Source organism: Hyperolius riggenbachi, chromosome 10, assembly GCF_040937935.1.
Source record: "Hyperolius riggenbachi isolate aHypRig1 chromosome 10, aHypRig1.pri, whole genome shotgun sequence".
Lineage (NCBI taxonomy): Eukaryota > Metazoa > Chordata > Amphibia > Anura > Hyperoliidae > Hyperolius > Hyperolius riggenbachi.
In genome coordinates, this window is record NC_090655.1 from 256,486,378 (window position 1) to 256,514,025 (window position 27,648).

General features: G+C 45.6%; 1 protein-coding gene across 1 annotated transcript in view; it reads left to right on the top strand.

The window, feature by feature from the left end:
• LOC137537118 (uncharacterized) overlaps positions 1-17,651 on the top strand; it is a 105,498-nt gene extending 87,847 nt beyond the window's left edge. The window contains exons 23-28 of the mRNA XM_068259252.1: positions 10,230-10,351; positions 10,478-10,606; positions 10,692-10,815; positions 10,939-11,036; positions 11,149-12,622; positions 13,717-17,651. Coding sequence (XP_068115353.1) covers positions 10,230-10,351; positions 10,478-10,606; positions 10,692-10,815; positions 10,939-11,036; positions 11,149-12,622; positions 13,717-14,840 — 3,071 coding nt within the window. The 3' untranslated portion in view covers positions 14,841-17,651. The remainder of the gene's footprint in view (positions 1-10,229; positions 10,352-10,477; positions 10,607-10,691; positions 10,816-10,938; positions 11,037-11,148; positions 12,623-13,716) is intronic.
• The last annotated feature ends 9,997 nt before the right edge of the window (positions 17,652-27,648 follow it).

Consider the following 27,648-nt stretch of genomic DNA (forward strand, 5'->3'; position numbering starts at 1 on the left):
AACTTCCAAGTTTTTCCTGTACCTGCTGCTATGACTTGTTTGCCAGTTTTCTAGTGCCCTCCCTACATGTGCCATAGATAATGGCTGGCATCTCACCTTCCTAGTAATAATTCAGTCACATCACAGAGACAAGAGAAGATGTATATGGAATATAGCCATGCCCCTCCAGTGCTGGCATCTCACCTTCCTAGTAATAATTCAGTCACATCACAGAGACAAGAGAAGATGTATATGGAATATAGCCATGTCCCCCCAGTGCTGGAATCTCACCTTCCTAGTAATAACTCACATCACAGAGACCAGAGAAGATGTATATGGAATATGGCCATGTCCCTCCAGTTCCGGCATCTCACCTTCCTAGTAATAATTCAGTCACATCACAGAGACAAGAGAAGATGTATATGGAATATAGCCATGCCCCTCCAGTGCTGGCATCTCACCTTCCTAGTAATAATTCAGTCACATCACAGAGACAAGAGAAGATGTATATGGAATATAGCCATGTCCCCCCAGTGCTGGCATCTCACCTTCCTAGTAATAACTCACATCACAGAGACCAGAGAAGATGTATATGGAATATAGCCATGTCCCCCCAGTGCCGGCATCTCACCTTCCTAGTAATAATTCAGTCACATCACAGAGACAAGAGAAGATGTATATGGAATATAGCCATGTCCCTCCAGTGCCGGCATCTCACCTTCCTAGTAATAATTCAGTCACATCACAGAGACAAAAGAAGATGTATATGGAATATAGCCATGTCCCCCCTGTGCTGGCATCTCACCTTACTAGTAATAATTCAGTCACATCACAGAGACAAGAGAAGATGTATATGGAATATAGCCATGTCCCTCCAGTGCCGGCATCTCACCTTCCTAGTAATAATTCAGTCACATCACAGAGACAAGAGAAGATGTATATGGAATATAGCCATGTCCCTCCAGTGCTGGCATCTCACCTTCCTAGTAATTACTCAGTCACATCACAGAGACAAGAGAAGATGTATATGGAATATATAGCCATGTCCCTCCAGTTCCGGCATCTCACCTTACTAGTAATAATTCAGTCACATCACAGAGACAAGAGTAGATGTATATGGAATATAGCCATGTCCCTCCAGTGCTGGCATCTCACCTTCCTAGTAATAATTCAGTCACATCACAGAGACAAGAGAAGATGTATATGGAATATAGCCATGTCCCTCCAGTGCCGGCATCTCACCTTCCTAGTAATAATTCAGTCACATCACAGAGACAAAAGAAGATGTATATGGAATATAGCCATGTCCCCCCTGTGCTGGCATCTCACCTTACTAGTAATAATTCAGTCACATCACAGAGACAAGAGAAGATGTATATGGAATATAGCCATGTCCCTCCAGTGCCGGCATCTCACCTTCCTAGTAATAATTCAGTCACATCACAGAGACAAGAGAAGATGTATATGGAATATAGCCATGTCCCTCCAGTGCTGGCATCTCACCTTCCTAGTAATTACTCAGTCACATCACAGAGACAAGAGAAGATGTATATGGAATATATAGCCATGTCCCTCCAGTTCCGGCATCTCACCTTACTAGTAATAATTCAGTCACATCACAGAGACAAGAGTAGATGTATATGGAATATAGCCATGTCCCTCCAGTGCTGGCATCTCACCTTCCTAGTAATAATTCAGTCACATCACAGAGACAAGAGAAGATGTATATGGAATATAGCCATGTCCCTCCAGTGCTGGCATCTCACCTTACTAGTAATAATTCAGTCACATCACAGAGACAAGAGAAGATGTATATGGAATATAGCCATGTCCCTCCAGTGCCGGCATCTCACCTTCCTAGTAATAATTCAGTCACATCACAGAGACAAGAGAAGATGTATATGGAATATAGCCATGTCCCTCCAGTGCTGGCATCTCACCTTCCTAGTAATAAGTCACATCACAGAGACAAGAGAAGATGTATATGGAATATAGCCATGTCCCTCCAGTGCTGGCATCTCACCTTCCTAGTAATTACTCAGTCACATCACAGAGACAAGAGAAGATGTATATGGAATATATAGCCATGTCCCTCCAGTTCCGGCATCTCACCTTACTAGTAATAATTCAGTCACATCACAGAGACAAGAGTAGATGTATATGGAATATAGCCATGTCCCTCCAGTGCTGGCATCTCACCTTCCTAGTAATAATTCAGTCACATCACAGAGACAAGAGAAGATGTATATGGAATATAGCCATGTTCCCCCAGTGCCGGCATCTCACCTTCCTAGTAATAATTCAGTCACATCACAGAGACAAGAGAAGATGTATATGGAATATAGCCATGTCCCTCCAGTGCTGGCATCTCACCTTCCTAGTAATAATTCAGTCACATCACAGAGACAAGAGAAGATGTATATGGAATATAGCCATGTCCCTCCAGTGCCGGCATCTCACCTTCCTAGTAATAATTCAGTCACATCACAGAGACAAGAGAAGATGTATATGGAATATAGCCATGTCCCCCCTGTGCTGGCATCTCACCTTACTAGTAATAATTCAGTCACATCACAGAGACAAGAGAAGATGTATATGGAATATAGCCATGTCCCTCCAGTGCCGGCATCTCACCTTCCTAGTAATAATTCAGTCACATCACAGAGACAAGAGAAGATGTATATGGAATATAGCCATGTCCCTCCAGTGCTGGCATCTCACCTTCCTAGTAATAAGTCACATCACAGAGACAAGAGAAGATGTATATGGAATATAGCCATGTCCCTCCAGTGCTGGCATCTCACCTTCCTAGTAATTACTCAGTCACATCACAGAGACAAGAGAAGATGTATATGGAATATATAGCCATGTCCCTCCAGTTCCGGCATCTCACCTTACTAGTAATAATTCAGTCACATCACAGAGACAAGAGAAGATGTATATGGAATATAGCCATGTCCCTCCAGTGCTGGCATCTCACCTTCCTAGTAATAATTAAGTCACATCACAGAGACAAGGGAAGATGTATATGGAATATAGCCATGTCCCCCCAGTGCTGGAATCTCACCTTACTAGTAATAACTCACATCACAGAGACAAGAGAAGATGTATATGGAATATAGCCATGTCCCCCCAGTGCTGGCATCTCACCTTTACAAGTAATAATTCATATCACAGAGACAAGAGAAGATGTATATGGAATATAGCCATGTCCCTCCAGTGCCGGCATCTCACCTTCCTAGTAATAATTCACATCACAGAGACAAGAGAAGATGTATATGGAGTATAGCCATGTCCCTCCAGTGTCGGCCTCTCACCTTCCTAGTAATAATTCAGTCACATCACAGAGACAAGAGAAGATGTATATGGAATATAGCCATGTCCCTCCAGTGCCAGCATCTCACCTTCCTAGTAATAATTCAGTCACATCACTGAGACAAGAGAAGATGTATATGGAATATAGCCATGTCCCTCCAGTGCTGGCATCTCACCTTCCTAGTAATAATTCAGTCACATCACAGAGACAAGAGAAGATGTATATGGAATATAGCCATGTCCCTCCAGTGCCGGCATCTCACCTTCCTAGTAATAAGGCAGTCACATCACAGAGACAAGAGAAGATGTATATGGAATATAGCCATGTCCCTCCAGTGCCAGCATCTCACCTTCCTAGTAATAATTCAGTCACATCACTGAGACAAGAGAAGATGTATATGGAATATAGCCATGTCCCTCCAGTGCTGGCATCTCACCTTCCTAGTAATAATTCAGTCACATCACAGAGACAAGAGAAGATGTATATGGAATATAGCCATGTCCCTCCAGTGCCGGCATCTCACCTTCCTAGTAATAATGCAGTCACATCACAGAGACAAGAGAAGATGTATATGGAATATAGCCATGTCCCTCCAGTGCTGGCATCTCACCTTCCTAGTAATAATTCAGTCACATCACAGAGACAAGAGAAGATGTATATGGAATATAGCCATGTCCCCCCAGTGCCGGCATCTCACCTTCCTAGTAATAATTCAGTCACATCACGGAGACAAGAGAAGATGTAATTGGAATATAGCCATGTCCATCCAGTGCCGGCATCTCACCTTCCTAGTAATAATTCACATCACAGAGACAAGAGAAGATGTATATGGAATATAGCCATGTCCCTCCAGTGCTGGCATCTCACCTTCCTAGTAATAATTCAGCCACATCACAGAGACAAGAGAAGATGTATATGGAATATAGCCATGTCTCTCTAGTGCTGGCATCTCACCTTCCTAGTAGGGATGGTCGAAAATGCCAATTTCCGATTCCACGGTAAATCCGCATTCCGCCATTGCCAATTACCGATTCCGCTTTCCGCTACCAATTTCCGCATTCCAATGCAGAATTTCCGCCGGAAATCGCGGAAATTCCGCCCTACTTTAACATTGATTTTGTCAAGAACTATAGGGTCTTTTTGAAAACTTTTTTTTAGCATCTTGTTCAGAAGATTCTGTTTAATAAACCCTGAAAATTTGGTGTTTCTAGGACTTACGGGGGCTTTGCTATTAACCGCTAAAGTCGGCGAATTTTTACTGTAATTAAAATGCAGAAAATAGGTAGATGCAGATTTTCTGCATTTTTCATTACAGTAAATATCCGCCGACTTTAGCGGTTGATAGCAAAGCCCCCTTAAGTCCTAGAAACACCAAATTTCCAGGGTTTATTACACTGAATCTTCTGAACAAGATGCAAAAAAAGTTTTCAAAAAGACATTATAGTTTTTGAGAAAATCAATGTTAAAGTCGGGTGGAATTTCCGCGATTTCCGGAGGAAATCCGCCTACCGCACTTGCATTACCGATTTCCGCATTCCGATGCGTAAATGCAATTTCCGATCGGAATTTCGGAAATTGCATTTCCGCGGAATCCGAATGAGCATCCCTACTTCCTAGTAATAATTCAGTCACATCACAGAGACAAGAGAAGAGTTATATGGAATATAGCCATGTCCCTCCAGTGCCGGCATCTCCCCTTCCTAGTAATAATTCACATCACAGAGACAAGAGAAGATGTATATGGAATATAGCCATGTCCCTCCAGTGCCGGCATCTCCCCTTCCTAGTAATAATTCACATCACAGAGACAAGAGAAGATGTATATGGAATATAGCCATGTCCCTCCAGTGCTGGCATCTCACCTTCCTAGTAATAATTCAGTCACATCACAGAGACAAGAGAAGAGTTATATGGAATATAGCCATGTCCCTCCAGTGCTGGCATCTCACCTTCCTAGTAATAATTCACATCACAGAGACAAGAGAAGATGTATATGGAATATAGCCATGTCCTTTCAGTGCTGGCATCTCACCTTCCTAGTAATAATTCAGTCACATCACAGAGACAAGAGAAGATGTATATGGAATATAGCCATGTCCTTCCAGTGCCGGCATCTCACCTTCCTAGTAATAATTCAGTCACATCACAGAGACAAGAGAAGATGTATATGGAATATAGCCATGTCCTTCCAGTGCTGGCATCTTACCTTCCTAGTAATAATTCAGTCACATCACAGAGACAAGAGAAGATGTATATGGAATATAGCCATGTCCCTCCAGTGCTGGCATCTCACCTTCCTAGTAATAATTCAGTCACATCACAGAGACAAGAGAAGATGTATATGGAATATAGCCATGTCCCCCCAGTGCCGGCATCTCACCTTCCTAGTAATAATTCAGTCACATCACAGAGACAAGGGAAGATGTATATGGAATATAGCCATGTCCCTCCAGTGCTGGCATCTCACCTTCCTATTAATAATTCACATCACAGAGACAAGAGAAGATGTATATGGAATATAGCCATGTCCCTCCAGTGCTGGCATCTCACCTTCCTAGTAATAATTCACATCACAGAGACAAGAGAAGATGTATATGGAATATAGCCATGTCCCTCCAGTGCTGGCATCTCACCTTCTTAGTAATAATTCAGTCACATCACAGAGACAAGGGAAGATGTATATGGAATATAGCCATGTCCTTCCAGTGCTGGCATCTTACCTTCCTAGTAATAATTCAGTCACATCACAGAGACAAGAGTAGATGTATATGGAATATAGCCATGTCCCTCCAGTGATGGCATCTCACCTTCCTAGTAATAATTCAGTCACATCACAGAGACAAGAGAAGATGTATATGGAATATAGCCATGTCCCCCCAGTGCCGGCATCTCACCTTCCTAGTAATAACTCACATCACAGAGACAAGAGAAGATGTATATGGAATATAGCCATGTCCCTCCAGTGCCGGCATCTCACCTTCCTAGTAATAATTCACATCACAGAGACAAGAGAAGATGTATATGGAATATAGCCATGTCCCTCCAGTGCTGGCATCTCACCTTCCTAGTAATAATTCAGTCACATCACAGAGACAAGGGAAGGTGTATATGGAATATAGCCATGTCCCTCCAGTGCCGGCAATTCACCTTCCTAGTAATAATTCAGTTCAGTCACATCACATAGACAAGAGGAGATGTATATGGAATATATAGCCATGTCCCTCCAGTGCTGGCATCTCACCTTCCTAGTAATAATTCACATCACAGAGACAAGAGAAGATGTATAAGGAATATAGCCATGTCCCTCCAGTGCCGGCATCTCACCTTCCTAGTAATAATTCAGTTCAGTCACATCACAGAGACAAGAGAAGATGTATATGGAATATAGCCATGTCCCTTTAGTGCCGGCATCTTACCTTCCTAGTAATAATTCAGTCACATCACAGAGACAAGAGGAGATGTATATGCAATACAGCCACGTCCCTCCAGTGCTGGCATCTCACCTTCCTAGTAATAATTCAGTTCAGTCACATCTCAGAGACTAGAGAAGATGTATATGGAATATAGCCATGTCCCTCCAGTGCCGGCATCTTACCTTCCTAGTAATAATTCAGTCACGTCACAGAGACAAGAGAAGATGTATATGGAATATAGCTACGTCCCTCCAGTGCTGGCATCTCACCTTCCTAGTAATAATTCAGTCACATCACAGAGACAAGAGGAGATGTATATAGAATATTGCCATGTCCCTCCAGTGCTGGCATCTCACCTTCCTAGTAATAATGCAGTCACATCACAGAGACAGGAGAAGATGTATATGGAATATAGCCATGTCCCTCCAGTGCCGGCATCTTACCTTCCTAGTAATAATTCAGTCACATCACAGAGACAAGAGAAGATGTATATGGAATATAGCCATGTCCCTCCAGTGCCGGCATCTCACCTTCCTAGTAATAATTCAGTACAGTCACATCACAGAGACAAGACTACAAATCCTTACAGTATAGCCATGTCCTCCCTGTGTCCCCCAGCATTGCCATTATCCTCCAGTATGTAATGTCCCCCACACCAGTGTAATGTAATTTCTTCCCCGCCCCAGTAATACCATTTATTTCTCAGTATATCCATTCCCCCTTCCCCCGTGTCCCCCAGCATTGCCATTATTATTAATATAATTGATTTTATATAGCACCAGCATCTTCCGTGGTGCTGTACAACAGCATTCAGGGTATAATAATACAATAGTTAATACAAGACAATGGTGGATTACCGCTGATGCAGTGAACAAATCAACTACAGATTATTACACAGGTGGGAGGCGTGCACACACATTACACAACATTGTAAGACTAAATGGGATGAGAGCCTTGGCCAGAAGGCCTTAAGTCTGGTACACACGATGCAATTTCCCATCAGATAGATCATTTCTGAAAGATCTGATCGGATTTATGATCGATTTTCTGTTCACTTCTTTGCAAATCGATCAGAAAAACGATCAGAAATCAGTTTGGCCCTGTTGGAAATTACCTATTCGCCCCATCTATCTGGTGGGAAATTGCATGGTGTGTACCAGGCTTTAGTCTAAAGGTTTAAGAAATGAGACCGTAGGTAAGGAGAAGTTGTGTATGAGATGGTAGAAATGGTGGTCAGTGGGCGGTGTCCTAGGTAGGAGAGTATGCTTGCCTGAAGAGGTGAGTTTTCAGATTGTGCCTAAAAAGAGTAAGTGTGGGTGAGTGGCGGATGTGTTGAGGGAGAGCATTCCAGAGGAGGGGAGAGGACTGAGAGAAGTATTGTAAGTGGGAGTGAGAAGTAGTGACCAGGGAAGAAGACAGAAGGATATGGTTAATAGAGCGGAGATTGCGTGTAGGACGGTATCTGGAAATAAGTTGATTTAGATGGGAAGGAGCTAGGCTGTGAAGAGCTTTGTAGGCGAGAGTAAGGATTTTAAATTGTGTCTTTTGTGTAACTGGCAGCCAGTTAAGGGACTGACAGAGGGGAATTGGGCTGGAGAAGCTGGAAGAGAGGTGGATGAGGTGTAACTGGCAGCCAGTGAAGGGACTGACAGAGGGGAATTGGGCTGGAGAAGCTGGAAGAGAGGTGGATGAGGTGTAACTGGCAGCCAGTGAAGGGACTGACAGAGGAGAATTGGGCTGGAGAAGCTGGAGGAGAGGTGGATGAGGTGTGATAGGCAGCCAGTGAAAGGACTGACAGAGGGTAAATGGGCCAGAGAAGTTGGAGGAGAGGTGGATGAGTCGTGCAGCAGAGTTCATGAGGGACTGTAGGGGGGCAAAATGGTTGGCAGGGAGGTTGTAGAGCAGAGAGTTGCCATAGTCTAGTCGTGAAATAATCGAGGCATGCACCAGAAGTTTGGTAGCATCCTGTGTGAGAAAAGGGCGGATGCGGAGATGTTTTTAAGGTGGAGGCAACAAGAGGCAGATAGTTTTGTCTATGAGTGGTTTGAATGAGAGGATTGAGTCCATTATTACACCTAGGCAGCGAGCCTGGTAGACAGGTGATCTTGAAATGCCATCAACACAAATAGTGATGTCAGACAGGGGCGTTTAGATTGTAAGGTGGGAATATCACCATTTCAGTCTTGTCCATTTTGAGTTTTAAAAAACAGGAGGACATGAAGGAGGTGATTGCATTGAGACAGTCCGGGGCACGAGCTGTTAAAGTACCTAAGTCAGGTGCTGAAATGTAGATTTGGGTATCATCCGTGTATAAAGAAAAGGAAGCAGAACCCATCTGCAACCAGGTCTAACTTCTTTTTTAAGTATATTAATAAATGGTATTTTTTATTCATATATATCCTTTGGTGTTTATGACTCATTGAAGTTAGACCTGGTTGCAGATGGGTTCTGCTTCCTTTTCTTTGCTGCTTTCAACCCAGTCACTCTGAGTCATATTTATAGGTGTTAATTATATACATGTAGGAGTGGATTGGTGTTGGATGAATCGCATATATATTTGTATCATCAGTGTATAGGTGATATTGGAAGCCAAAGGAACAGGAAAGGAGCAGGCTAAGACCATGAGTGTAGATAGAGAAAAGGAGAGGTCCGAGGACTGAGCCTTGGGGAACTCCAACATTGAGGTGTCGCGGAGAGGAGGTGTTGCCGGAGTAGGTGACTCTGAAGGTCCTATCTGTGAGATAAGAGGAAAGACCAGGAGAGTGCAAGATCCTGAATGCCCATGGATGCCCATTATCCACCAGTATGTAATGTCCCCCATCCCAGTGATGCCATTTCTTTCCCAGTGTAGCCTTATCCTCCCTGTGTCCCCCAGCATTTCCATTATCCTCCAGTATGCAATGTCCCCTTATCCCAGTAATGCTATTTCTTCCCCCACCTCCGTGCAGATTAGTATAAGGAAGGAATTACATTGGTTTATAGCTAGCTGTCAGTGTGCTCCAGTCCTCTGCTCCTATTAGACACAGACTCTGCCTCTTCTCTCCTCATATCCTCATCCTTCTACCACTACCAGCACTGCTGTAACATCACAGGAATGGTAACAATGGGTGGTGGGTGTGAGGAGAGGAGGCCAGCTGGAGAGGAGGCAGAGGGAGGACAGGACTGCAGCACGCTGTGAGTATAGTACACAGGTAGCTATAAACCAAATTTTTATGCTTTCCTGTGATACTCTGCATGGCCCTACCATGACAGCAATGTGGAGTGATAGGCAGGTGAATTGGGGCCAGCTTTGGCAGGCATGTGTCTTATGGCACTGAAGTGGGTGCTTGATAGTAGCCCATCGCTTAGTACTTCCAACCCACTTCCAGGCAATACTAGCCAATTGACTTGTAGCCTAGTAATAGCATAGTAGTTTGGCTGTAAGTATTTAATCAGTAAATCAGTAGATTTTTTTTTTGGGGGGGGGGGGGTGTTCAATAAATTATTGGCACTAAATTATCCTCCCCTTATTCCCCGTCAAGAGGCAGCAGCATCCTGTATGGATCACATGACCACATCATTGAGGATGGATGAGGACCAGAGTCACATGACTGAGAGGATATTCAACTTCACCCTGGAGATCATCTGTCTGCTGTCTGGAGAGGTGAGGAGGATTCTGGGAGGTCACATGACATCGCTCTTATCTCTTTTAATAAAACAGACACCTGACTAGAGATGTGAGGAGGGTTCTGGGAGGTGATATGCCATTATTTTTGGTCTCTCTTAACAGAGTTATACGCCAGTGAAGTCTGGTGATCATGTGACCATTACAATTCCCCCACCTCACTCCCTGGTATCTGAGAGAAAGTGGAAGATTCTAGAAATCACCAAGAAGATGATGGAGCTGCTGACAGGAGAGGTGAGCAGTGCTGGGAATTATGGGATACTATCCATTTACAGGTAAGGGTGTGTCTGGGTGGTGACTGTATCATTGTATTTTTCAGGTTCATATTAGGTTTCAGGATGTCACAATCTATTTCTCCATGGAGGAGAGGCAGCATATAGAAGGACACAAGGACCTCTACAAGGACACCATGATGGAGAATCAGCCACCCCCCACATCACTGGGTAAGAGGAGACTTTTATTTTTTGTAAAGGAGAGAGCAGTATGGAGGGTCCTCCTAGATCGCCACCATCATCTAACCAACATATATAGACAATGTAATTAGTCAGTATGTTTGTTTCCTACAGGTAGACCCAGTGACAGAATCCCACCAGAGAGATGTACAGGTCCTCTTTATTCCCAGGATTGTCCACAAGAAGCTCACACCATCACCGACCATTATCAGGTAAGTGGAGCAGAGGGTCCCCAAAGACTGCAAACTGTGACACATTATTTCCCTTTGTGTATGCTGTTATCTGTGGTCACATTTTCAATTATATCTCACTTTGTGAATTTAGGGTGGAGAACCGACACATGTTAACACTGTGGTTAAAGAGGAGGAGGAAGAAGAAAAGACATATGTGAAGAGTGATCAGCAGTCTATGGAGGAGGGTGACATGATGAGGGCAATTAAAGAGGAAGACGAGACATATGTGAGGAGAGATCAGCAGTCTGTGGAGGAGGGTGACATGATGAGGACATATAAAGAGGAAGAAGAAGAGACATATGTGAGGAGTGATCAGCAGTCTGTGGAGGAGGGTGACATGATGAGGACATATAAAGAGGAAGAAGAAGAGACGTATGTGAGGTGTGATCAGCAGTCTATGGAGGAGGGTGACATGATGAGGGCAATTAAGGAGGAAGAAGAGGAGACGTATGGGAGGAGTGATCAGCAGTCTATGGAGGAGGGTGACATGATGATGACAATTAAAGAGGAAGAAGAGACATATGTGAGGAGTGATCAGCAGTCTATGAAGGAGGGGGACATGATGGGGACAATTAAAGAGGAAGAAGAGACATATGTGAGGAGTGATCAGCAGTCTATGGAGGATAGTGACATGATGGGGACAATTAAAAAGGAAGAAGAAGAGACATATGTGAGGAGTGATCAGCAATCTGTGGAGGAGGGTGACATGATGAGGGCAATTAAGGAGGAAGAAGAGGAGACGTATGGGAGGAGTGATCAGCAGTCTATGGAGGAGGGTGACATGATGATGACAATTAAAGAGGAAGAAGAGACATATGTGAGGAGTGATCAGCAGTCTGTGGAGGAGGGTGACATGATGAGGGCAATTAAGGAGGAAGAAGAGGAGACGTATGGGAGGAGTGATCAGCAGTCTATGGAGGAGGGTGACATGATGATGACAATTAAAGAGGAAGAAGAGACATATGTGAGGAGTGATCAGCAGTCTATGAAGGAGGGGGACATGATGGGGACAATTAAAGAGGAAGAAGAGACATATGTGAGGAGTGATCAGCAGTCTATGGAGGATAGTGACATGATGGGGACAATTAAAAAGGAAGAAGAAGAGACATATGTGAGGAGTGATCAGCAATCTGTGGAGGAGGGTGACATGATGAGGGCAATTAAGGAGGAAGAAGAGGAGACGTATGGGAGGAGTGATCAGCAGTCTATGGAGGAGGGTGACATGATGATGACAATTAAAGAGGAAGAAGAGACATATGTGAGGAGTGATCAGCAGTCTGTGGAGGAGGGTGACATGATGAGGGCAATTAAGGAGGAAGAAGAGGAGACGTATGGGAGGAGTGATCAGCAGTCTATGGAGGAGGGTGACATGATGGGGACAATTAAAGAGGAAGAAGAGACATATGTGAGGAGTGATCAGCAGTCTATGGAGGATAGTGACATGATGGGGACAATTAAAAAGGAAGAAGAAGAGACATATGTGAGGAGTGATCAGCAATCTGTGGAGGAGGGTGACGTGTTGCAGACATATAAGAAGGAAGACATTATTACAGGGATGAGCACAGGTGAGTGATAAACATTAGAGATGGAAAATACATATGAAGCTGAATAAGAAACGTGTCCCTGCTGGGCACAGTATAGATCACATGAAGCTAGTAAGTGGAGGAGATGCTGTAAGAATGTGAGTGATGATGGGGGGGAGGGGGGACTGAAGTTAAAAGTAGCTAAAAAATCCCTCTGGTAAAACAACTATGCCGAGTACAATTATGCAAGTATTCAAATTTCACAAGAGCAAGAGGTTACCCCAATACTGCAGGAATTTCAGGCATGGAGTGAATAGACAAATGACAGATCTGGCAAGGGTTTTGATTAGAGATGGTCAGTGAGATGCAAATAATTTCAAGTTGGTGCAAGAATATGCACATTTTAATGCAGCTTGAAAATGAGCCAGTTGAATTTTACTGCAGCAGGATTTGATTGGTTCATTTTTAAGCTGAATGCATTTGCATAAAAACGTATGTAAATTTGCATCCACTGAAAATTATTTGCATCTGAGTGACCAACACTAGGGGGGACGGATGACAGGAATGTCCTCCTCTGCTAGTTGCCAGCCACAGAGCTGCTGCACAGTATGCTCGGGAGGACAGGTTAGATGAGGCAATAGCCTGGTCTAAGTACAGTATATAAACTTCATTTCTTCCTGCCCTAGGTCACCCCTCTGCTAATGAAACATGGTGTGGTCCACTTCCCCACAGAGCCGGACAGAGCTGCAACACTACACCGGCTTTACAGTTTCCTCACACCGGCCGCTCTGATCGATGTGTGGCGTTATTTCAGGGGGCCCTACCTGCTTCCGGGCCCTCCCACAGTCACAGGGGCTGCAGGGGCGATAGTTATGCCATTGATGCAAGGCAAAGTTATTGTCATGTGATTGTGCTCATTACAGGCAGCCAATCTTCTGTAGTTCTCTGTCAGGCTGATAACTAGCGATGGCCAGTGACATGCCAATAACTCCAAGATGGTGCTAATTGTATGCTAATTATATGCAACGCTATGTGTCAACTTGGAATTCTCAGCAGCTCACTGACAATCCCTAATGATAATTGTTTCTCCCCTCAGAATTCTCTAACAGGAAGTGATGATGTTTCTCTATTTGCAGGGCGGAGTCCCGGCATCAGGAACCTCTCAGAGACTCATCTCTCTGTATCCACAGACTGTACAATGGATGATGATGACATTGGACAAGAGTCTCCTGCAGATATCCTGGCTACCCCAAATAGTCCCCCAGACTACCCTCACCTGTCTAACCCTGAGGGGCCTCATACCCAGCACAGCTCTCCCCCTGCTGTAGGGGCTTATTCCTGTTCTACATGTGGGAAATGTTTTGTTTCTAAATCAAATCTTGTTGCACATGAGAGAATTCACACTGGTGAGAAGCCCTATTCATGTACTGAGTGTGGGAAATGTTTTGGACGTAAGGGAACCCTTGTAAGACATAAGAAATCTCACACTGGTGAGAAATCCTTTTCATGTGCTGAGTGTGGAAAATGTTTTGGACTTAAAGCACACCTCATTATACATGAGAGATCTCACACTGGTGAGAAGCCTTATTCATGTGCTGTATGTGGGAAATGTTTTACACAAAAAGGACAACTTGTTGTACATGAGAGATCACACACTGGTGAGAAGCCATATTCATGTGCAGAGTGTGGGAAATGTTTTGCAGAGAAACGAAATCTTTTCATACATGAGAAACATCACACTGGTGAGAAGCCTTATTTATGTGCTGAGTGTGGGAACTGTTTTGTTCTTAAATCACATCTAGAAACACATGAGAGATCTCACACTGGTGAGAAGCCATTTTCATGTACTGAGTGTGAGAAATGTTTTGCATGGAAATCATCTCTTGTTAGTCATATGAGATCCCATGCTGGTGAGAAACCCTATTCATGTACTGAGTGTGGGAAATCTTTTGTACAGAAATCCGAGCTTGTTAAACACGAGAGATGTCACACTGGTGAGAAGCCTTACTCATGTGCTGAGTGTGGGAAATGTTTTGCACAGAAATGGAACCTTATCGTACATAAGAGATGTCACACTGGTGAGAAACCCTATTCATGTACTGAGTGTGGGAAATCTTTTGTACAGAAATCAGAGCTTGTTAAACACAAGAGATGTCACACTGGTGAGAAGACTTATTCTTGTGCTGAGTGTGGGAAATGTTTTGCCCAGAAATCAGAGCTCGTCACCCATGAGAGAATTCACACCGCTGAGAAGCCCTAGTCATGGGCACCCAGTTACCAATAATGTATATTGGCACCTGATTACCAGTAATTTATATTGGCACCTGATGATCCTAGTGCCCAAATAACTTGATCCAGTTGGAAAATGTCACTGCCCTGCTTAGTGTTCTGCATAATCTTGTATTAAAATAGCAACATTACTCTGTATTCTATCTGCTAGATCAGTATTAAATACATTGAAAATGATTGGACCTAGTACTGACCCTTGCAGGACCCCACTGCTAATATGATCAATTTACTACCACTCTTTGCCTTCTTTTATAACCATTTCTCTATGCATGCAGATCCTAGTCCCTGGATCCTCAGCTTCTGCATTAGGCTACTGAGGGGAACTGTATCAGAAGTCTTTGCATAGTCCGAGTACCCTACATCTATTACTTTTTCCAAGTTTTACATTTGCATTCACCACTCTGCTCTGCTATAACACTCTTACGATGCATATCACCCTCCAATTGGGCCTTTGTTAGGTGACTTGGGGAACACCCCTTAGATGCTGCTGATTACTCAACTGCACCAGCTTTATACCTCCCATCCACGGCCTATGACCCTTCAAGTCTCAGATAGAGGTATCCAGACTACATATGACACGCTGTATGCATTACTTTACCAAATTCCAAGCCACATGAAATATACATGCAAGGCAGGGACATAACTACAAACCTTGGGGGACCCCTGTGAAAGTTTCCTGGTGTCCCTGCTTCCCAGATTCCACCTCCCCCCACATTGTACAAGAGTGACCAATCCGCTTGCCCCACCTCCTGAGTCCCATGCAGCGTCTCCAGCACGCTCTCTACATTTGTGAGGAATACCATGGTTTAAAAAGATAAAACATGAAAGTTAATATTAAGATGAATGCTAGTTTTAATACCTCACCTGCCTGCCCATAAACCAATAGATGTCTGAAGCTCCCCCCCCCCCCCCACTGGCAAAACTGGGGTGGCGGTTCCTGCTTGCAGTATTCTGGAGCGTCACCTGCCTTGCCATGGCCTGCCCCTAGCTCACAGTTGCAGCCTAATAAAGTGTCTGGGGGCGGGCCTTGGTAACGCAAGCAGGAGTGGCCACAGAGCCTTGGAAACACTTTAGCCAGTCGAGAGGGGTGAAATTTATGACTAATAATTATTTACCGGTGATCAAACCCTAGCACCTGCTGATGCTCGCAGCACTTACACAGAGCCTTGCATTAAGAGCTCTTACAGACATCATTTTTCAGCCTTGGTCCCTTTAAGCTACATACACACTACATAAAATTTGGCTGAAGCTGCTGATAATGACTGCTTAGTCCAATGATCATTTGCTCATCTAGTGTGAGTACAGCAACTGCTCTGGTATGTCGGACCCTTAATGACACCTGAGCAGTCCCAATCGCATTGTTTTTCACTCCGCCCCTCTCTCCCCCACACCCCCTGACCCCGGGAAGCTGAACAGTTGTGCACTACATGTTTTCCCTCCGCCCCCTCCATAGCCTAGAAGCTAGTGCAGGCAATGTGTTTATACAGCATCGGGCTCTGAATGGAATTGTCACCCAAGGTATAATTTCCTGATCCCTGATGTGTGACAATCATCACGCGTGTACTTACTCTTACACACACCACCAGCATACATTACACCCTGATGTGTGGCAATCATCACGTGTGTACTTACTCTTACACACACCTCCAGCATACATACACACTCAATGCACACATGCTGTACTTATACCCACACATAAAGTATTGTACAGGACTCCAGGGATGGGTCCTGAAGACTGCCAAAGTATCCTGTGGCTGGAGCTTTAAATCGGAGAAGCCTGCGGGGGAAGGAGGAGCCCAAGAGGGGACGGGGAAGGCTCTATAGGACCCAGAGTCTTCCCTCTCCTTGGGTAAGTATCTGTTTTTTTTCTTTTACGTTTAACTTCAGATTCACTTTAATTATGGCGATGGCGGCGCAGGTGGAACTGCTACCAAATCACTTTAATTCAGGTCCGGCAATAGCAGGACCCCAAATTATGGGGCCAAAGGGACAAATCAGGTAATCAGTAGGGGAATATATTTGTTGTATTCCCCTAGTTTACCTAGCACAGGGACAGCCATCTCTTAGCTTCCCCCTGCGCCCAGATTACAACCAGCCAGAACATTGGTGCGTGGTATATAATGGTGTGTAATGGCAGGACCTACTCTATTATTATTAACTCCATATGTGTTCTCATTCACTCATCTCCCTGCTAATGGGCGGTGATGAGAACCTGCGGCGCCTGCCCGCAGCTGAAGATGACTATTTACAGCCCTGGGACTTCAAGTGAAGTTTCCCAGGACTTAATTATACTGCACCTGGTGCAGTAAGTAGTTAAGAAGGCATTCTACACTCCTTTTTTCAAATTCACTCAAATTTCCCAAATGTGGTAGTCTTTTCTGTCCAGTGCATCCCTTTCTATATGCAGACTTCCACTAGAGGGAGCTCACAAAAGCCTTTTAAAATGTCTCTTCCTCCACTGCCATCTTGAAGTCCCACCCTGCAGAGTATAAGATCAAGTGGGGTGAGAAGCAGGGCTGTGTGGCTCTCCCTATTGGCTGTCTGCTACACCTGACAATGTTACCACATGGAGATTGTGAGTTACTGGCTGGTCAGAGCTGTAGGTTAACCACTTGAGGACCACAGTCTTTTCGCCCCTTAAGGACCAGAGCCTTTTTCTCCATTCAGACCACTGCAGCTTTCACGGTTTATTGCTCGGTCATACAACCTACCACCTAAAGGAATTTTACCTCCTTTTCTTGTCACTAATACAGCTTTCTTTTGCTGCTATTTGATTGCTGCTGCGAGTTTTAGTTTTTATTATATTCATCAAAAAAGACATGAATTTTGGCAAAAAAATGACTTTTTTAACTTGCTGTGCTGACATTTTTCAAATAAAGTAAAATTTCCTATACATTTGAGCGCGAAAGTTATTCTGCTACATGTCTTTGATAAAAAAAAAAAAACAGTGTATATTTATTGGATTGGGTAAAAGTTATAGCGTTTACAAACTATGGTGCCAAAAGTGAATTTTCCCATTTTCAAGCATCTCTGACTTTTCTGCGCACCTGTCAGGTTTCACGAGGGGCTAAAATTCCAGGATAGTACAAATACCCCCCAAATGACCCCATTTTGGAAAGAAGACATCCCAAAGTATTCAGTGAGAGGCATGGTGAGTTCATAGAAGATTTTATTTTTTGTCACAAGTTAGCGGAAAATGACACTTTCTGACCAAAAAAAAAAAAAAAGTTTCCATTTCTTCTAACTTGCGACAAAAAAAAAAGAAATCTGCCACGGACTCACTATGCTCCTCTCTGAATACCTTGAAGTGTCTACTTTCCAAAATGGGGTCATTTGTGGGGTGTGTTCACTGTCCTGGCATTTTGGGGGTGCCTAATTGTAAGCACCCCTGTAAAGCCTAAAGATGCTCATTGGACTTTTGGCCCCTTAGCGCAGTTAGGCTGCAAAAAAGTGCCACACATGTGGTATTGCCGTACTCAGGAGAAGTAGTATAATGTGTTTTGGGGTGTATTTTTACACATACCCATGCTGGGTGGGAGAAATATCTCCGTAAATGACAATTGTTTTATTTTTTTTACACACAATTGTCTATTTATAGAGATATTTCTCCCACTCAGCATGGGTATGTGGAAAAATACACCCCAAAACACATTATACTACTTCTCCTGAGTACGGCGATACTATACTACTTCTCCTGAGTACGGGCCCAAAGTTCAATGAGTACCTTTAGGATTTCACAGGTCATTTTGAGAAATTTCGTTTCAAGACTACTCCTCACGGTTTAGGGCCCCTAAAATGCCAGGACAGTATAGGAACCCCACAAATTACCCCATTTTAGAAAGAAGACACCCCAAGGTATTCCGTTAGGAGGATGGTGAGTTCATAGAAGATTTTTTTTTTTTGGTCACAAGTTAGCGGAAATTGATTTTAATTGTTTTTTTTCACAAAGTGTCATTTTCCGCTAACTTGGTACTCATTGGACTTTGGGCCTCTTAGCGCACTTAGGGTGCAAAAAAGTGCCACACATGTGGTACCGCCGTACTCAGGAGAAGTAGTATAATGTGTTTTGGGGTGTATTTTTACACATACCCATGCTGGGTGGGAGAAATATCTCTGTAAATGACAATTGTTTGATTTTTTTTACACACAATTGTCCTTTTACAGAGATATTTCTCCCACCCAGCATGGGTATGTGTAAAAATACACCCCAAAACACAATATACTACTTCTTCTGAGTACGTGTGTGACACTTTTTTGCAACCTAGGTGCGCTAAGGGGCCTAACGTCCTATTCACAGGTCATTTTGAGGCATTTGGATTCTAGACTACTGCTCACGGTTTAGGGCCCCTAAAATGCCAGGGCAGTATAGGAACCCCACAAGTGACCCCATTTTAGAAAGAAGACACCCCAAGATATTCTGTTAGGAGTATGGTGGGTTCATAGAAGATTTTTTTTTTGTCACAAGTTAGCGGAAAATGACACTTTGTGAAAAAAAACAACAATACATATCAATTTCCGCTAACTTGTGACAAAAAATAAAATCTTCTATGAACTCATCATACACCTAACAGAATACCTTGGGGTGTCTTCTTTCTAAAATGGGGTCACTTGTGGGGTTCCTATACTGCCCTGGCATTTTAGGGGCCCTAAACCGTGAGGAGTAGTCTTGAACCCAAATGTCTCAAAATGACCTGTGAAATCCTAAAGGTACTCATTGGACTTTGGGCCCCTTAGCACAGTTAGGCTGCAAAAAAGTGTCACACATGTGGTATCGCCGTACTCAGAAGTAGTAAATTGTGTTTTGTGGTGTATTTTTACATATAACCATGCTGGGTGGGAGAAATATCTCTGTAAATGACACATTTTTGATTTTTTTTTACACACAATTGTCCATTTACAGAGAGATTTCTCCCACCCAGCATGGGTATGTGTAAAAATACACCACAAAACACATTATACTACTTCTCCTGAGTATGGCGATACCACATGTGTGACACTTTTTTGCAGCCTAGGTGCGCTAAGGGGCCCAACGTCCTATTCACAGGTCATTTTGAGGCATTTGTTTTCTAGACTACTCCTCACGGTTTAGGGCCCCTAAAATGCCAGGGCAGTATAGGAACCCCACAAGTGACCCCATTTTAGAAAGAAGACACCCCAAGGTATTCCGTTAGGGGTATGGTGAGTTCATAGAAGATTTTATTTTTTGTCACAAGTTAGTGAAAAATGACACTTTGTGAAAAAAACAATAAAAATCTAATTTCCGCTAACTTTTGACAAAAAATAAAATCTTCTATGAACTCATCATACACCTAACAGAATACCTTGGGGTGTCTTCTTTCTAAAATGGGGTCACTTGTGGGGTTCCTATACTGCCCTGGCATTTTACGGGCCCAAAACTGTGAGTAGTCTGGAAACCAAATTTCTCAAAATGACTGATCAGGGGTATAAGCATCTGCAAATTTTGATGACAGGTGGTCTATGAGGGGGCAAATTTTGTGGAACCGGTCATAAGCAGGGTGGCCTTTTAGATGACAGGATGTTTTGGGCCTGATCTGATGGATAGGAGTGCTAGGGGGGTGACAGGAGGTGATTGATGGGTGTCTCAGGGGGCGGTTAGAGGGGAAAATAGATGCAATCAATGCACTGGGGAGGTGATCGGAAGGGGGTCTGAGGGGGACCTGAGGGTTTGGCCGAGTGATCAGGAGCCCACACGGGGCAAATTAGGGCCTGATCTGATGGGTAGGTGTGCTAGGGGGTGACAGGAGGTGATTGATGGGTGTCTCAAGGTGTGATTAGAGGGGGGAAATAGATGCAAGCAATGCACTAGCGAGGTGATCATGGCTGGGGTCTGAGGACGTTCTGAGGTGTGGGCGGGTGATTGGGTGCCCGCAAGGGGCAGATTAGGGTCTAATCTGATGGGTAACCGTGACAGGTGGTGATAGGGGGTGATTGATGGGTAATTAGTGGGTGTTTAGAGGAGAGAAGAGATGTAAACACTGCACTTGGGAGGTGATCTGATGTCGGATCTGCGGGCGATCTATTGGTGTGGGTGGGTGATCAGATTGCCCGCAAGGGGCAAGTTAGGGGCTGATTGATGGGTGGCAGTGACAGGGGGTGATTGATGGGTGGCAGTGACAGGGGGTGATTGATAGGTGATTGACAGGTGATCAGTGGGTTATTACAGGGAATAACAGATGTAAATATTGCACTGGCGAATTGATAAGGGGGGGTCTGAGGGCAATCTGAGTGTGTGGGCGGGTGATTGGGTGCCCGCAAGGGGCAGATTAGGGTCTAATCTGATGGGTAACAGTGACAGGTGGTGATAGGGGGTGATTGATGGGTAATTAGTGGGTGTTTAGAGGAGAGAAGAGATGTAAACACTGCACTTGGGAGGTGATCTGATGTCGGATCTGCGGGCGATCTATTGGTGTGGGTGGGTGATTAGATTGCCCGCAAGGGGCAGGTTAGGGGCTGATTGATGGGTGGCAGTGACAGGGGGTGATTGATGGGTGGCAGTGACAGGGGGTGATTGATAGGTGATTGACAGGTGATCAGTGGGTTATTACAGGGAATAACAGATGTAAATATTGCACTGGCGAATTGATAAAGGGGGGTCTGAGGGCAATCTGAGCGTGTGGGCGGGTGATTGGGTGCCCACAAGGGGTAGATTAGGGTCTAATCTGATGGGTAACAGTGACAGGTGGTGATAGGGGGTGATTGATAGGTGATTGATGGGTAATTAGTGGGTGTTTAGAGGAGAGAATAGATGTAAACAATGGATTTGGGAGGTGATCTGATGTCGGATCTGCGGGCGATCTATTGGTGTGGGTGGGTGATCAGATTGCCCGCAAGGGGCAGGTTAGGGGCTGATTGATGGGTAGCAGTGACAGGGGGTGATTGACTGGTGATTGACGGGTGATTGACGGGTGATTGACAGGTGATCAGGGGGGATAGATGCATACAGTACACGGGGAAGGGGGGTCTGGGGGGGGTCTGGGGAGAATCTGAGGGGTGGGGGGTGATCAGGAGGGGGCAGTGGGCAGGGGGGGGATAAAAAAAAAATAGCGTTGACAGATAGTGACAGGGAGTGATTGATGGGTGATTAGGGGGGTGACTGGGTGCAAACAGTGGTCTGGGGGGTGGGCAGGGGGGGGTCTGAGGGGTGCTGTGGGCGATCAGGGGGCAGGGGGGGGGGAAAATCAGTGTGCTTGGGTGCAGACTAGGGTGGCTGCAGCCTGCCCTGGTGGTCCCTCGGACACTGGGACCACCAGGGCAGGAGGCAGCCAGTATAATAGGCTTTGTATACATTACAAAGCCTATTATACAATGTAAATGCGGCGATCCGGGTGCTAGTAACCCGCCGGCGCTTCCGAACGGCCGGCGGGTTACTACGAGCGGTGGGCGGAGCCAGTCCCCGGCGGCTGATCGCGTCACGAATGACGCGATCGCCGCATAGCCACTCCCGCAGCCGCCCCCGCCGATGGGCGTATTGCGGTCGTTTGGGCCCAGTCTTTGCCGCCGTCCATCGGCTGGGGGCGGTCGGCAAGTGGTTAATATCAAACAATTTCACTTGATTTACCAAATGCTTTAATCTTTGTGAATTGCAATTTCTTGACAATACCGCACAGTAAGTCAGTAATTTTCCTCACTAGTAATTTTACTTTTCGGTGCAGTAACAGGTTTAGTGAGTTTGCATTTGGCAAGGTGATTTGTAAAATCAGCTGTTTTCTGCATTACCGAATGCATAGTCTACATATGATGTGTATTGACAGCAGGTGCTAAGCTTTTCTTTTGTGGTCTTTTTCTGATGGAGCTTTGTTTAATGTAAAGTGAAAAATGTAATAATAAAAATACAGTTGATAAAAATGAGAGGCCTTTTTTCATTTACTGAGTGTGGGAAATGTTCTAGATGCCCTGTCTGACACTTGTGCTGATTGCAGGAAATGTCTTGGCCATCCTTCAAGCAAATATCTCATATTCTATACAGAAGAGAATTTACTCCAGTGAGGAGGGAAGAGCAGAGTGTGGGAAATGGTGGCAGCATAAATCACATTTGGGGTCACATCAGATCTCACACAGACCTATTCATGGAGGACACAACAAGGGGCACTGAATAAATCAGAAATACCCCAGTTCTATAATGGGCTGCAGGGATGATTATCCGTCCCCAGAACCTCTAGAAGCTCCATGTTTCAGGCAGGTGGGACTTTTCCTGCTGTGAGCTGCAGATGTGGGGATATTAGAGGCTGCCATTCATCCAGACTGATCTGAGGAAAGGAAATTTCCCTCTCTCTGTGTCTTTGTTTTATATTCAGCAAACATGAAGAGGTTTGAGCTGAATGCACAAAGTTATCAGGTGACTCCTCTACCTGGTAAAATGCCTCTGTACCTGTGCCATGTACCATGCTCAGACCCAACAACTGTCAGTTAGGGCAGGGCTGTCCAAATGGTGTCCCGCATGCTGCATCCGGCCCTTGAGAGCTGTTGCTGTGGCCAGTCTGTTTGCTGTGTCACTCCACTTCCTCTCACTACTTCTGCCACGCCCACCTCTCTCTCTGCTGCCCAAAGCGTGGTCATTTCTGCTCCACCCAGGCTGGCTCAGGAGTGACTCCTGCTGGATGCATGTGGAGGACTGTGGGCGGGGCTTCAGCCAGAGGATGAGGTGGGCTGTCTATAGCTGGACTCTTCAGCTGGGCAAACCTTCCTACATTCAATCTTCTCATTGCCTCCTCAATCAGCACCCCCATGACCCATCAACTATTCTAAATACCCACCCATCTGCTGCATCCCATAAACCCACCAGCTCTCAGTAGGGATGTGTAAGACGCATGCCCATGTCCACAACCAGTCATAATCATCCTGCCACCATATTCTTCTTCTACACATCTGCTGCCATGCTGGTACACACAGGTATGATGGGATTTGCAGTTCAGCAGGAAAACATAAGACCCAGGTCTTCCTTTAGCTGGGTATCATTATAAAACAACTCCCAGCATGCCCTTCTTACAATAGACTCACACAGTCCTGGCATTGTATGGCTAATCAAGGATCCCCCTCCTTGCCAGAATCCTATTGGCTGATATAGCACTGGTGCTGATTGGCTGGTTTTAGACTGAAGTAATTAGTGAGAGCAGAATGAGCTTCTGTCTATACATATGCAAGGTAAAACCTAACATTCTGAACACATGAGGCTGTAAATACAGGTGCCATTACTCTGTGAAAAGTTACTAGCTGTGACTGCTGTATGATGGGAAGGAGTTGAGACTTGTGTTTCTGTACCAGCAGTGACTGCTGTGTGATGGGAAGGAGCCGAGACTTGTGTGTCTGTACCAGCAGTGACTGCTGTGTGATGGGAAGGAGCTGAGACTTGTGTGTCTGTACCAGCAGTGACTGCTGTGTGATGGGAAGGAGCTGAGACTTGTGTGTCTGTACCAGCAGTGACTGCTGTATGATGGGAAGGAGTTGAGACTTGTGTGTCTGTACCAGCTGTGACTGCTGTGTGATGGGAAGGAGCTGAGACTTGTGTGTCTGTACCAGCAGTGACTGCTGTGTGATGGGAAGGAGCTGAGACTTGTGTGTCTGTACCAGCAGTGACTGCTGTGTGATGGGAAGGAGCTGAGACTTGTGTGTCTGTGCCAGCAGTGACTGCTGTGTGATGGAGCTGAGGCTTGTGTGTCTGTACCAGCAGTGACTGCTGTGAGATGGGAAGGAGCTGAGACTTGTGTGTCTGTACCAGCAGTGACTGCTGTGTGATGGGAAGGAGCTGAGACTTGTGTGTCTGTACCAGCAGTGACTGCTGTATGATGGGAAGGAGTTGAGACTTGTGTGTCTGTACCAGCTGTGACTGCTGTGTGATGGGAAGGAGCTGAGACCTGTGTCTGTACCAGCAGTGACTGCTGTGTGATGGGAAGGAGCTGAGACTTGTGTGTCTGTGCCAGCAGTGACTGCTGTGTGATGGGAAGGAGCTGAGACTTGTGTGTCTGTACCAGCAGTGACTGCTGTATGATGGGAAGGAGTTGAGACTTGTGTGTCTGTACCAGCTGTGACTGCTGTGTGATGGGAAGGAGCTGAGACTTGTGTGTCTGTACCAGCAGTGACTGCTGTGTGATGGGAAGGAGCTGAGACTTGTGTGTCTGTACCAGCAGTGACTGCTGTGTGATGGGAAGGAGCTGAGACTTGTGTGTCTGTACCAGCAGTGACTGCTGTGTGATAGGAAGGAGCTGAGACTTGTGTGTCTGTGCCAGCAGTGACTGCTGTGTGATGGGAAGGAGCTGAGACTTGTGTGTCTGTACCAGCAGTGACTGCTGTATGATGGGAAGGAGTTGAGACTTGTGTGTCTGTACCAGCAGTGACTGCTGTGTGATGGGAAGGAGCTGAGACTTGTGTGTCTGTACCAGCAGTGACTGTTGTATGATGGGAAGGAGTTGAGACTTGTGTGTCTGTACCAGCTGTGACTGCTGTGTGATGGGAAGGAGCTGAGACTTGTGTGTCTGTACCAGCAGTGACTGCTGTGTGATGGGAAGGAGCTGAGACTTGTGTGTCTGTACCAGCAGTGACTGTTGTATGATGGGAAGGAGTTGAGACTTGTGTGTCTGTACCAGCAGTGACTGCTGTGTGATGGGACAGAGCTGAGGCTTTTGTGTCTGTACCAGCAGTGACTGCTGTGTGATGGGAAGAGCTGAGACTTGTGTGTCTGTACCAGCAGTGACTGCTGTGTGATGGGAAGGAGCTGAGACTTGTGTGTCTGTACCAGCAGTGACTGCTGTGTGATGGGACAGAGCTGAGGCTTTTGTGTCTGTACCAGCTGTGACTGCTGTATGATGGGAAGGAGCTGAGGCTTGTGTGTCTGTACTAGCAGTGACTGCCGCGTGATGGGAGGAAGCTGAGGCTTGTGTGTCTGTACCAGCTGACTGCTATGTGATGGGAAGGAGCTGAGACTTGTGTGTCTGTACCAGTAGTGACTGCTGTGTGATGGGAAGGAGCTGAGGCTTGTGTGTCTGTACCAGCTGTGACTGCTGAGTGATGGGAAGGAGCTGAGGCTTGTGTGTCTGTACTAGCAGTGACTGCCGCGTGATGGGAGGAAGCTGAGGCTTGTGTGTCTGTACCAGCTGACTGCTGTGTGATGGGAAGGAGCTGAGACTTGTGTGTCTGTACCAGCTGTGACTGCTGAGTGATGGGAAGGAGCTGAGGCTTGTGTGTCTGTACCAGCAGTGACTGCTGTGTGATGGGAAGGAGCTGAGGCTTATGTGTCTGTACCAGTAGTGACTGCTGTGTGATGGGAAGGAGCTGAGGCTTGTGTGTCTGTACCAGCTGACTGCTGTGTGATGGGACGGAGCTGAGACTTGTGTGTCTGTACCAGCAGTGACTGCTGTGTGATGGGAAGGAGCTGAGACTTGTGTGTCTATACCAGCAGTGACTGCTGTGTGATGGGATGGAGCTGAGACTTGTGTGTTTGTACCAGCAGTGACTGCTGTGTGATGGGAAGGAGCTGAGACTTGTGTGTCTGTGCCAGCAGTGACTGCTGTGTGATGGGAAGGAGCTGAGACTTGTGTGTCTGTACCAGTAGTGACTGCTGTGTGATGGGAAGGAGCTGAGGCTTGTGTGTCTGTACCAGCTGACTGCTGTGTGATGGGACGGAGCTGAGACTTGTGTGTCTGTACCAGCAGTGACTGCTGTGTGATGGGAAGGAGCTGAGACTTGTGTGTCTGTACCAGTAGTGACTGCTGTGTGATGGGAAGGAGCTGAGGCTTGTGTGTCTGTACCAGCTGACTGCTGTGTGATGGGACGGAGCTGAGACTTGTGTGTCTGTACCAGCAGTGACTGCTGTGTGATGGGAAGGAGCTGAGACTTGTGTGTCTATACCAGCAGTGACTGCTGTGTGATGGGATGGAGCTGAGACTTGTGTGTTTGTACCAGCAGTGACTGCTGTGTGATGGGAAGGAGCTGAGGCTTGTGTGTCTGTACCAGCAATGACTGCAAGTTTTATAAGATATATATCAGCCGAATTATTTTATAATATATCAATAAACGTTAAGTTTTATTATGGGGATTCAGCATAGAGGGATAATTTTGTGCTTGTGTGTCTGTACCAGCAGTGACTGCTATGGGATGGGAAGGAGCTGATGCTTGTGTGTCTGTACCAGCAGTGACTGCTGTGTGATGGGAAGGAGCTGAGACTTGTGTGTCTGTACCAGCAGTGACTGCTGTGTGATAGGAAGGAGCTGAGGCTTGTGTGTCTGTACCAGCAGTGACTGCTGTGTGATGGGAAGGAGCTGAGACAAGTGTGTCTATACCTGCAGTGACTGCTGTGTGATGGGAAGGAGCTGAGACTTGTGTGTCTGTACCAGCAGTGACTGCTGTGTGATAGGAAGGAGCTGAGGCTTGTGTGTCTGTACCAGCAGTGACTGCTGTGTGATGGGAAGGAGCTGAGACAAGTGTGTCTATACCTGCAGTGACTGCTGTGTGATCGGAAGGAGCTGAGGCTTGTGTGACTGTACCAGCAGTGACTGCTGTGTGATGGGAAGGAGCTGAGACTTGTGTGTCTATACCAGCAGTGACTGCTGTGTGATGGGATGGAGCTGAGACTTGTGTGTTTGTACCAGCAGTGACTGCTGTGTGATGGGAAGGAGCTGAGGCTTGTGTGTCTGTACCAGCAATGACTGCAAGTTTTATAAGATATATATCAGCCGAATTATTTTATAATATATCAATAAACGTTAAGTTTTATTATGGGGATTCAGCATAGAGGGATAATTTTGTGCTTGTGTGTCTGTACCAGC